The following is an 11,523-nucleotide window of genomic DNA, read 5'->3' as shown; positions in this document are numbered from 1 at the left end:
TGACTTATATCTCCATGTAGTGATTATAGTATTTAAATATCACATCTGTATCTTAACTAATTGTTAAGATACCACAATAAAACATTTTTGAACAGAAATAATTTAACTTTCCAACAATATTCTATTGTATTAAGGTTCACCCTTCGGTTTCTAAACAAACCCTATCTGTGGATACATTGACAGATTTGTAATTATAAACACTATGTCAGATTTGTTCTTTTTTTTCAACGGTTTGTTTTTGTTTTCAACTGCTACGAAACTGTTACAGTACAGCGGACTTCCATACATAACAGGTGGATATGCTAGTTGGAATCGTCGCCCCGCCCCCACGGCACGTTGCGTCGTAGTCATGGAGAATGCGTTCCCCGCTCGTCCAATGAGAAGCGGCGTTGAGTCCATGTGTGTATTGTTTAAATTGCTCAAAATCTGACCGAGTTTCAAGCCCGATTAAACCTCCACCGAACTCCGGCTATGGCGGCTGCTGTGTCTCCTAGTACCACCTCAGGCACTGATGAAGGCGCAGACAGTGGGCCCACATTTGTCTCTCGACCATTTAGCGCAAATCACGACCTCGCTACGGAAAAAGAAAACTTTATGGCCGGTGACCGTCACCGTTACCCCGAATTCGCTTCGGTGGAAGAAGACGCCACATCTAGCCCAGAATGTCAACGAAGGGTCGATGAGGATTTGATACCACTGAGCCCTGAAGATATTGAGAGCCGTTTGGAGAGAACACGTCGGGAGTTTTACAACCGTAGGAAAATAATTATAAAAAATTTACCACCGGATGTTACTAATCAGGTAAATGTGAAATTTTGCATGCTTTAGTTAGTTTGGCTAAACGTTAACCTAGCTCCAATATGCCTATCATGCTACGAATGTTAGCCTGCTAACCTTTTAACCCTGCCTTCTAACTTTTGCTGACGTGATGTATAGGCTTAGTCTGCGACTGTTTACTTATGACCAAAAAGTATCAAATTTATTCTGAAGGTGTAATTGGGTCATATACACCGTGACATGTCTGAAAAGACTGCAATTTATCTCAAATGCCGGTGATAAGATAGCTGTTTGGGCAATAGTGGTCATTTGTGGCCTGTTTCACCAACTTAGCAACTTTTGATATTTGGGGTTTCCCAGGTTAAATTAACAAGACAAGTTGCAACAGGTGTTTAATCAGGACGCGAGTTACTTGTTTCACGTAGCAGTCTTGGGTCTCTCATTGATGTTTTGTACTTTTTAAAATCTATTTTTAGTTTGGAACGTGCCTGACTCGTGGGGAGCTGCAGGCCTGCGGGCAGTACCATTGTCCACAGGCAGTGGGGGGGAGCACAGGGAGTTCGAGATGTGAGGGTCCTGTAACAAAAGGTGGAAGGCGTAGAGACAAAACGAGTCGGAAAATGCTAGAGTGTGTCAGTATTCGTTTGTGAATGAGCAAAAGCAATGCAGAATTTCTGCCTCAACAATGAGGCAGTTGCCCCTCCACTCCCCTTTCTCTCCACAGGTGCACTAGTTTAACTGTGGGCGTGAAAGAGTTAATTGTCAGGCTCAAAATTTCAATTTCAGCACTTTAACCCATGTATCACAGCCTGCATCCTTCTGACAGAAAAAAGCACTGAGGTTTCATTTTTGTAAAGTTTTGTTATTGAAGACACCTTTTTTCTAATGGATTTTTTTTAAATTTTCTGTAAATGTGTATTCACAGGAGGTCCACGAGCTGTTGGGAAACTATGATTTAAAGTACTGCTTTGTTGACAAATACAAGGGCACAGGTTGGTTTAACTTATTATTTTGGTGAATAAACCCCTCAAAGTAATATCAAAAGCTAGTATAATCCATTCATGTTTACCTGTTTGCTGTAGTGCAGCTGATTATAGCTGCTACAGCCATCAAACACTTCAAAATTGCAATATTTTGAAGTGTTTGATGGTAAATTTACTTTGAAGCAACTTACAGAAAACTTACAAATGTTCATAGGTTAAAATAATTTAATTTGCTCCAAACTGTTCTTCCTAATGTTTTAGCTATGTTGCCTTCACGTTTTAATGTTTTAGGCGCATCTTTGTTTCTCTTGCATCTATTGTCATATTTAATTTTTCAGATGCACATTTGGACTGAGCATTCGTAACACAGTAATGTCCCTCTTGGATTAATAAAGCATTCAGATTCTGAAATTATAAGCATCAAAGTTATGGGTGCAAATTTACCTTTATAGATGATTTACCTGGGCTGAATACATAAACCTAAGACTCTATTTCTAAATGAACTACTAAAAATTCTACCTTCACATGATGCACACAAACTCCTCTCAGGAAATATGTCTTACCAACAATAACACTTCTGGCTTCTGTTGACTTAAGCTAGACACTTTTTTGTGTTTTTTTACACTTTTCTGTGTTTTGTTAATAGACTTAAATTTGTAAAACATTCAACCCTTATTATTTTTAATAAAAAATCCTCTTCAAACAGCAAGATTATATTTACCAATATTTTACTGATAGACAAGAAAATATTGGTATTGTATCTATGCTATTTTTATTTTGTGGGTTAAAAGGTGAAATTCTTTGGGAACCACAAATCTAGTGGACGTTTTTGTGTCGAATCAAATTACTAAATGTGTCTCTTTATTTCCAAAAGCTTTATGTAGGAGTGTTATTTATTATTATGTTTCTTTGATAGGGACAGATGCACATAGACAAACTGAATAAAACAGCAGTCCCATGTTTGCATCATAGTGCAATAGCAACAGCTAATTTGCAGCATCTGTTCCTAGACAGGCTTTCAAACAGTACCTCTGTATCCTTAAAAACATTTAAGGTACTATTAACTGCCTTCCTCTACACACTGCGGTGTTTAGATTGTTTACAAAAAATGTCTAGTTTTTATATGTAAAACAGTCTTTAGGTTTATATTGTGCTCTGTATAAAAAAAGTTTGACTGCAGTATTAAAGATGAGCATCAAATCTAGTAAGGCACAGAGGGAAATGGCTTTAGAATCAAACGGCTTGAACATAAAAACCTTGGTTAAAATGTCCAGTGTGTGCCAGTAATTCATAATTATGGCTGCCATAAACTCCCTTTGTCACGATTTTCCCACTTCTTTGTCATAAATTCAACTAACGCTGCATTATTGGTGTCTGTGTGAGCTGCATCCCTAACCAGAAATGGGAGATTTGATCAAACGGAAGTTCCTGAAAGATGCTTGCTTTTTACTTTTTTTTTTATTTTTTTTTGCAGTCGAAAAGCCATGTCTCCACGAGGTTGACAATAATATTGGGAAAAATGAATAGAAGTGGTGAAAATAGTGACTGTACTGAAACTGCCAATCTGTTGCAAGGCCGTTAATTTTTTATTTTCACAATATCAGAAATCTGTCACTTTGGAAAACGTAAAAGTCAACAAAACTACAACTTTTCAAGTCCTGATGTGGCTGTCAGCGACACTGAGGCGGGTGGCAGTTTTGCTGAGAGCAGTAAGGTTGCTCTGGCAGAAGAGACGGTGTCGTCTGACATTTTGCCATCAGCACTGTCTTTTATCTGACAAGCTTAAGAGAAAACGGTGTCAACAGCAGGGTGCACAGCTTGAATCTGTTTGAATAGCTTCGTCTTTATTTCTGATTTTTACAAGTTTTATTTGGTTTTCACATCACTCCAAGTTTATATTGTTTTTTTTTGTTGTTTTTTTTCTCTTTTCTCCCCACCTATTTCTCCCAGCATTTGTGACGCTCCTCAATGGCGAACAGGCCCAGTGTGCCATCAAGGAGTTCCACCAGATTATGCTGCGGGACAGGGAGATCTCCGTGCAGCTGCAGCCAACCGACACCTTGCTGTGCATCGCCAACCTGCCCCGGGTCTTCACCCAGCAGCAGTTCGAGGAGCTGGTGCGACCTTTTGGCAACCTGGAGCGCTGCTTCCTGGTGTACAGCGCTTCTACTGGTCACTCAAAGGGCTACGGCTTTGTGGAGTACATGAAGAAGGACTCGGCGGCCCGAGCAAAGTCGGAGCTGCTCGGGAAGCAGCTGGGCTCCCGCATGCTCTATGTCCACTGGACTGAAGTGGGCTCGCTCACATATCCGCAGCTGCACTCAAAGTGTCTGTGTGTGGACCGGCTGCCCCCGAACCTCCTGACTGCCCAGGACCTCCGAAACGCTTTGGGCGACACCCATTCCCCAGTTTTCTGCCAGGTCAGGTTCAGCACGCACAAACACTCTGCTGCTTGTCAAGATAATAAGTTCAATAACTCTTTTCTAATTTTCCCTCAACAACAATAATGAACAGATTTTCAAAAAATGCTTTTGAAGTTGTTATATTTGTTTTATTCAGGTTAAGGTCAGGTGATATGTTTTTGAAACTTAGTAAAAAAGGCTATTCTTAGACAAATTGACCCTGAGGGCACAGGGATTCTTTTAATTTGTTCTAATGTTTTTCTTTATGCATGGTCTTTAACATTTTCCTCTGTTACCCTAGTTTTTATGTGGTTCCTTGGTTTCTATAGCGATGGGGCAGAATTTGCTGGTAAAGACCAAAAGGATCAGCTGGTGTCCTTCAGTATGATTTTTTTTTAATTTTTTTAATTTTTTTTATTTATCACAAAATGCTTGAAACATTTAGGAGAAATATAAATTCAAAGCTTAACAGAAGTGTATGTGTAAAGGTATGATTTATATGCACAGGTTGGTAGGGTACCCAAAAGTTTTACTCAAAGAAAAAAATTACATCATAAGATGTACAAAAATGTAGTTGTGTGGAAATTTTTTAATTTTAAAGATGAAAATGAATATAAATAACATAACTACAAAATGAGGCAAAAACAAAAAACTTAAATGTAACATTTTAACAAAACTAAAGTGAATGTAATAAATCAGTCACATCTTGTTGATTTTCAAGATATGAGGAAGAACCAGTTCTAACGAGTCTGTTGTGTGTTTGAGATGCCATTCAGTTCAATTTATGGCACAAAATAATTAGTCCATATGTAGATCTCCTGGTTGGTTTTACCCTTGGACTTTCTCTCCCTAGTTGGCTCAAGGGCAAGATGGGAGTTTCCGGCGTTTCGCTGTGCTGGAGTACGCTACTGCGGAGATGACTGAGGAGGCGCAGCGACTCGGAGACGGCCGGCTTCTGGGCGGGACGCACATCAGGGTGTCCTTCTGTGCCCCTGGCCCTCCTGGAAGAAGCATGCTGGCTGCACTGATCGCTGCCCAGACAATGGTACTAAGGGGCAATTTGTGTACAGTGGCCACATGGTCAGTTGTAGGAATCAGTGATATGGAGTTAGAATTTTATTGCAATATCTTGCAGTACTATAGTGATAACAAAGACTATTGGAGGGAGAAAAAAAAAGCGTTTATCTTTTGATAATAGTTTTGCAGGATTGTGACTGTATGGCACAGCATTCATAGCATCACATATATTCTTGAAAAACATTCTCATTTGAAATGGGTTTCAGGATGCTACTTACTTAAAAAACAGGTTGATTTATTTCACATAGCTGAACACAGTCAGTGTATCTAATATCTAGTGATTTATTGATAGGTTTGTGGAGAAAATATCAAAAACAAAATTTCTGATCATACTTTCAGTTTTATTTGACTTGACATCAATAACTGAAATTTATCACAATAAATCAAAATTCTTATAAGAGATTTCTCACAATGTATGACAAATGCCCACACCAGTCAGTTTTTCTTCCCCGGTTTGTTATTTTGCTGATGGTATTTCTTCTCGTTCCTACGTACAAGGCCGTGAACAGGGGTAAAGGTCTCCTCCCTGACCCTACAGCCTTGCAGCTCTTCACCGGTCTTAATAACCCTGCTACTCTCAAGATGCTGCTCAACACTTTGTCACAGGGACACAAACAGGGTAAGCAGTCCTCCGCCTGAGCTCTTTATCGGTTAATTTTCAGTTTGTTGATGGTGTTTATTTGCAGGTCTCCTCGGAGCGGCCCCTGCCATCCCACTGCTGCCCAACCCCGCCCTGTCGGCAGCCCTGCTGCAGCTGCTCCTTCAGAACCAGGCTAAGGCCCAGCAGGTACCCTTACCTTTTGGCCTCTGCCCTGATGCCATCTCTCCTCCGGCTCCTTCATCTTCTGTTTGATTCATCTTCACCCCTCCTCTCTGTTCTGCTCCTCTGTGCCATTAGCAAGCCTTTCTGGGAAATCATCTTCTCTGGGCTCAGGTGCTGCACAGTAAAGAGAGAAAAAAAAAATGCCTGTTGTGTTTTGTGTGAGTGATGATGGTGTGTGAGGTGGAGGCTGAAGCTTGATGGGTTCCAGCCGTTTTTAGGTAAAAAGGGACAGATTTGTCGTGGTCGGTAAGCTCTCTCAGGAAGAGTGAGGGTTTTCTGAGTGATGCTGTGGGTGTGCTTTTCTATTATACGCCTGGATTGTCAAACGCTGATATTTGAGGGAAAAGTTGGTGAGTGAACTTATACGCTGGTTTTAGTGTGTTGCTGTGCGTCTGCAGTTTTTCCTCTTAGTGCTGCAGCCATGTTAGGTGACCCTGTGGTAATGTTGGTCTGTCCTTTGGCCAGCAGGCAGGACTCATCGGGGACAATCCTCTGGCTGCTCTGCCCGTCCAGCAGGGAGTCCATCTGCTTGGAGAGCTCCCTCAAGGTTTGGCATCTTTCACTTCCAGCCGGAGCTCCTTGAGCGACTAATGACATGTTTTTGCTTTTCATCTGATTATAAACATCTGTATCCTCTTAATCATGCATCACACTCCTAGCGTTTGCCAATGCTGAAATATTCTCATTAATCAGTTCTAATCATACTTTAGCAATCAGCATTTCCTAGCAGAACAATACTGAGTAGCTTGGGTCTTAAATGCATTCGTACCCTATAAGCCTTTTTCTTGAATGTATTTTACGGTGATCTTGTGATGGAGCAACAAAGAAGGGCAGAACTGACGCAGAGGGTTTTTTTGTTTCTTCTTGGGATCTTCTTTAAGCTGATGTGACAAAGTTAACATCTGGGCAACCAATTGCACTCAGCAGTTCATTAGAGATTGTTGGTGAACATCATTAAGACCAAGGAGCACAGGATGGATAAAAGTTGTTGAGGTGTATTTTTGTTAAAGAGACTTGTGCTAGAAAATGATATTTTGAAAATGGAGCATTCAGTGGAACACAATCCAGTGGTACCAGTAAGGTGAGCCTTACCTAGCCTGAACTGGAAAATTTCCAGAACTGGAAAATATCCTTATCTAGAATATATAAATAAGAAAAATATCCTTATTCTCCAGTTCTGTATAAGTAATTAATGGGATTTATTTCCAATTAATTGGTTTTCTGAAGAAGGAAATATCTTTTACCAAATGCAGTTTTACAACACTTTTTGCCAGCAAGTATCCCAATAGCTCTTCATTGGGATCGATCTGTTTGGATTGCTGCAGGCGGCGTGGTCTCGGGTTTGGCTCTGCAGACGGAGGCTGTACCCTCTCTGAAGCCAGGGTCTTTTGGCAGAGGCCTAATGAGGGAGCAGGATTCCCCCACATCAGCGTGTGGCTTCCCTCAGGCTCCCTCTCCCTCCCTACCAGGCATTTCCTTACCCCTGATGAGTGGCATGATGGGGGCAGATGGTCTCACAGCACAAGGAGTATGTTTCAAAGTAGATGTATACATTTTCGTTCAATTTTGATTGGATGAGAATTATACAAAAATTCTTCTCCTCACTGGTAGGTATCGATGCTAGGGGATCTTCCTAAAGAGATGAACCTTCCTCAGAGCGCCTTTCTCAGTGCCAATGTTTATCCTTCAGGTAAGATGCCATATTATTTATTTATTTATTTTTGTTTAATTCTGTTCATGTGCAAGGCAAACAGTCAGCCAGGCGTGTTCAGCTCATGTTTCCTTTCGCTGCAGCAGCAAGCAGCAGGGCTCACCCCTACAGGAAGCGGCCAACACTAAGCAACGTGTCTAACCAGCACACGCATCACAACATGCAGCCCAACTACAACCTGCGTTACCAGGACTCCTACAGCCCTGAGTATCCTCCCCCTCTACAGCAGGTGATCACATCTTCCTGCCCCGTCGGTTGAGTTTGACATGAATAGATGTCGTTTGGACACGTGTGGGTCTTTCTGCACATTGCTACTCAATTATGGGTCTATATGATGTAATTTGGTCTGATGCCCATCTGCTGCTTCTCCTCAGGATACCCTGGCCTACTTGTACGAACAGCAGGAGAACCTCGACGTTGGAGCCTTGGCAGGATTTGGTCAGCAGGTAGTGTGTGTTCAGCTGTTTCAACATTATCCTAAGGCTTTTTTTTTTTCATTCATTAAAAGTGAATTCAGCACACTCATCAGTTTTTATTGGAATTTCTTCAGTTTTCCCATCAACCCAACTACAGTGAGCAGTTTTCCCACTACGCTTGTCCAAGCAGCCCTCCCCTCTCCTCGTACTTCAGCTCAGGACCAGAAGCCAGCAGCAATGGCAGCCTGCCTGCCACCCTCCTCAACAAGGTAACCAAGCAAAACCCGAACAGTTTCTGTTTGAAGTATTGATCACCTGTCAGTGCCTGGATGTGAAGAAGGAGGCTAATAACAGGATGCCAGTGTTTTAATGATTAGCATTGCAGTGTGAGGGTAAGTGAGAAATGCTTGTTTTTGTCTACAGGCTGTGGGAATGCCTCCTGGAACCCACAGCGCCCCCTACCCTCCAGGCCTAGGGAATGTTATGAAGGTAATTGTTCAGATTGCCTCAAACCCTTTTTTCTTTACAGGTGTTGGTTTTATAAAAAGCTGTTATTTACCATTTTCCTCTGTTATTTCTAGACCCCGATGAGTAGCCAGAAGCGCGTTTTTTCCCGCCTGATCCCGTCTCCGGAGCCGAGCCCAGAGGGAGGCTACGTGGGCCAGCATTCCCAAGGCCTCGGCGGCCATTATGCGGACTCCTACCTGAAGCGAAAGCGTATATTCTGAGTATTGTACGTTGAGCCGTTTTTGCATTTGGAACAAAGCGGCATCTCCTTGTAAAGGATGCAAAGCCCCCCCCACCCCGGGTCGTCCTCGGATCTGTTTGCTCCTCAGAGTGACCCCCGGAGGGCGCTGGTGAGCGCAGCTTGTCTGGACAGTGGGAACTCTGTATGGTGTGTGGGTTTTTTTTTGTTCTTCTCTGCTCCATTTAAGTGTGTTTTTATTTACCATTTTTTAATTCTTTTATTTTGTGTATAACTTGTACACTGAGGGGGGGGAAAAAAAACAAGAAGCAAATGTGTATTTTTTTTTTTTGTTGTTCTTGCATGAAGTGTGATGTTCTAGTAGCTACAGATTGTTTTGGCCAGTTTACAGCGCTGCTTCTTGAATATTTGGCTGTTGTACTGTTCACACTTTCCAAAGAGACATGCAAAGTATTAAAAAATGAACTTTATCTGAGGCATTTTTTTTTTAAATTGCCTTTAAAAAATGTAAAAAGTTCAATATTTTTTCCTTCTACTACATGGTTTTGTATTTTACTGTAAAACTGGTTGCAGGCAGGTTTTTCTTTGCTCAACATGCAGCTTTCCATCCACCAATGATGAGTTGTGTATGTCTGATGTATTATGAAACAGCTGTGAGTCTGGGGATGTTTATCTCTTTTATTTTTTCCTTCCTGAGGTTTCTCACATTGTTCTTCTGGTTTTCAGAATCTGTTTTCAGCACTGCTTGTCCACCTGGGAGAGCACAGGTCACCGTCGTAACCTCTTCTCACTTCTAAACAATAGTTTCTTACTCATCTCTCCACATTAGTTTTCTTTAGGTGGGGGCAAGATTTTGTTTTTAATTTTATTTCTTTACGTGTTGGTATAGTTTAATGACTGGGCCAACTGTAGATGGAAACGTTTACTGCTATCATCAGGTGACAACTTGTCTTGATGAGCCTTAAGTATTGGGGCAGCCTGTGTTTGTTTTCATTCTATTGGGGGACATGCTAATAGAAACTAATCACTGATTAGTCTAAAGCATAACTGTCTTTTTTTATTAAGTAATTTATGGTTGACAGTTTGATTGTGAAAACCCATTACCTCTTACTTCTGCTATAAATGCAGCTATACTTGAGCCTTAACGTTTTTCTGTAGTAATCATCCTACTCTGTTGGCTTCCATCTACATTTCTATTTGTGTTGTTTGCTGTGTAAATAGTTTAAGCTTGATTTCTTTTGAGTCCTGAACGTAATTTCTTCATTCCTACCTGTGGTCAGGTGTGCTTTTTTTTTTTTTTTTTTAAAGAATTTTTTATTTTATTTTATTTTTGAATGAATTTTCCTGCTTTGTGTTTCAGTTGTCATGCTCCCGGTACGTATGAAAAATGACGTTTTGAAGAGTGGCACCACAGTAGACTGTTCATGTTGTGTATGGACCAAGAGATGCAGCTTTTTACTGTGTTCATCAACCGATTTTACAAATTATTTGGTTCCACTGCTGTGTCCTCATCTGTACCACCATGATTGCCTCTGTATGTTAGTGTGACATATGCAAGTAAATGTTATTTAAATCAATTACACTTTGACTGATCATTTTAAAGGTGGCAGACTTTGGTATTTGATGATCAAAACAAACTTGACCCGATGTGTCCAAAAGTCAGGAAATCTGTTACTTAATGACTTTTTCAGTCAAGTTCAAAGACTTTTTCAAACTTTACACTGAGAAGTTTTGTCCTTCTAATCTAATAGCTATATTTTAAAATGCATTTTTGTTTAATCTAGTTACATTTTTGTCATACCATTCCAATGGAGCCAAATAACATCTGCTATATTAAGCATTAAGATATACAATTTACATTTTAACACTCAAAACTTGAACTCTCAAAGTGCTTTGCCAAACCAAAACACTGTTACTTAAAATATGTAAAAGAATAAAAATCTGGAGTCTTCCTACTCAGTTTGAGAAGCCAAAAAACAAAACGGTGCTGCTTTTGTTCCAACGTAGAACAGCAAAACACACTCTCCTGCATAACAACATTGTCATTTCTCTTATCTTGCAGTTGGACATATTTTCATCCTGAAATCTTTACTTCAGGGAATTCTGATTAAGACATCTGAAACAAAACTCCTTGTAAAATGTATCTGAATTAAAATCCAGCCTGATTCAGCTGGATAAAATTTTGATTGAATCCGTTACGTCAACCCCATTAATTAAAGTTTTTAATCTGTAGAGAACATGGAGCATATGTCGCCTCTTGCTAGTTTAATATCTTTGAACGTTAATGGTGCCTTTCCAGATGTTCCAATTGCCAGGTCCAGTCACTAACATATCATCATATACTGACTTCTACAGGTAGCACCAATAACATGGCAGATGGTTCCTCTGCATAAATCTTCACAGAAATTTTTATTTAACACTTTATCTTTCTTGATGAAACTTTGCCCAGCAACATGTTGCAGCATTTCTTATTCTTGTTCTGCTTTATTCTATTTATCATTTCAGCATTTATGGTAAATGCACAGAAAAGAGCTTAGTGTTTGTTTACACAGACACACACACATCTTTCTATCATCACAATGACTTTTGTGAGGACTTCTGCTCATTTTTCATTTGTTTCTATAACCT

The 11,523-nt window shown here is 40.4% G+C and overlaps 1 protein-coding gene across 6 annotated transcripts; it reads left to right on the top strand.

The window, feature by feature from the left end:
* The first annotated feature begins 417 nt into the window (after positions 1–417).
* raver1 (ribonucleoprotein, PTB-binding 1) lies at positions 418–10,472 on the top strand. Of its 6 annotated transcripts, XR_006369033.1 has the most exons (15): positions 419–801; positions 1,703–1,769; positions 3,711–4,180; positions 5,016–5,207; positions 5,738–5,858; positions 5,926–6,026; positions 6,528–6,609; positions 7,388–7,590; positions 7,674–7,752; positions 7,857–8,002; positions 8,148–8,219; positions 8,324–8,458; positions 8,613–8,678; positions 8,771–9,084; positions 10,256–10,472. XR_006369033.1 is itself a non-coding variant. In XM_044099576.1 (14 exons), exons 1-14 carry the CDS (start codon positions 472–474, stop codon positions 8,915–8,917), a joined length of 2,205 nt encoding a protein of 734 aa, XP_043955511.1. In that variant the 5' UTR covers positions 419–471; the 3' UTR covers positions 8,918–10,472. The 6 variants fall into 6 exon arrangements, 5 of the variants coding, with proteins under 5 accessions (XP_043955512.1, XP_043955511.1, XP_043955509.1 ...); XM_044099576.1 differs by having other exon boundaries at positions 6,531–6,609; positions 7,860–8,002; positions 8,771–10,472; XM_044099574.1 differs by having other exon boundaries at positions 6,531–6,609; positions 8,771–10,472.
* The last annotated feature ends 1,051 nt before the right edge of the window (positions 10,473–11,523 follow it).

The sequence above is a fragment of the Gambusia affinis genome, linkage group LG19 (assembly GCF_019740435.1).
Source record: "Gambusia affinis linkage group LG19, SWU_Gaff_1.0, whole genome shotgun sequence".
Classification (NCBI taxonomy): Eukaryota; Metazoa; Chordata; class Actinopteri; order Cyprinodontiformes; family Poeciliidae; genus Gambusia; species Gambusia affinis.
Note: the sequence above shows the minus strand (reverse complement) of the source record. Positions and strands in the feature narration are given on the sequence as shown.

Bases quoted from the DNA above. Each gene is read 5' to 3' on its own strand.
- raver1 (XM_044099572.1), top strand. From the start codon at position 472: ATGGCGGCTGCTGTGTCTCCTAGTACCACCTCAGGCACTGATGAAGGC. The intron at 1,770-3,710 runs GTTGGTTTAACT...TATTTCTCCCAG, and splicing joins TGACAAATACAAGGGCACAG to CATTTGTGACGCTCCTCAAT. The intron at 8,679-8,770 runs GTAATTGTTCAG...TGTTATTTCTAG, and splicing joins GCCTAGGGAATGTTATGAAG to ACCCCGATGAGTAGCCAGAA.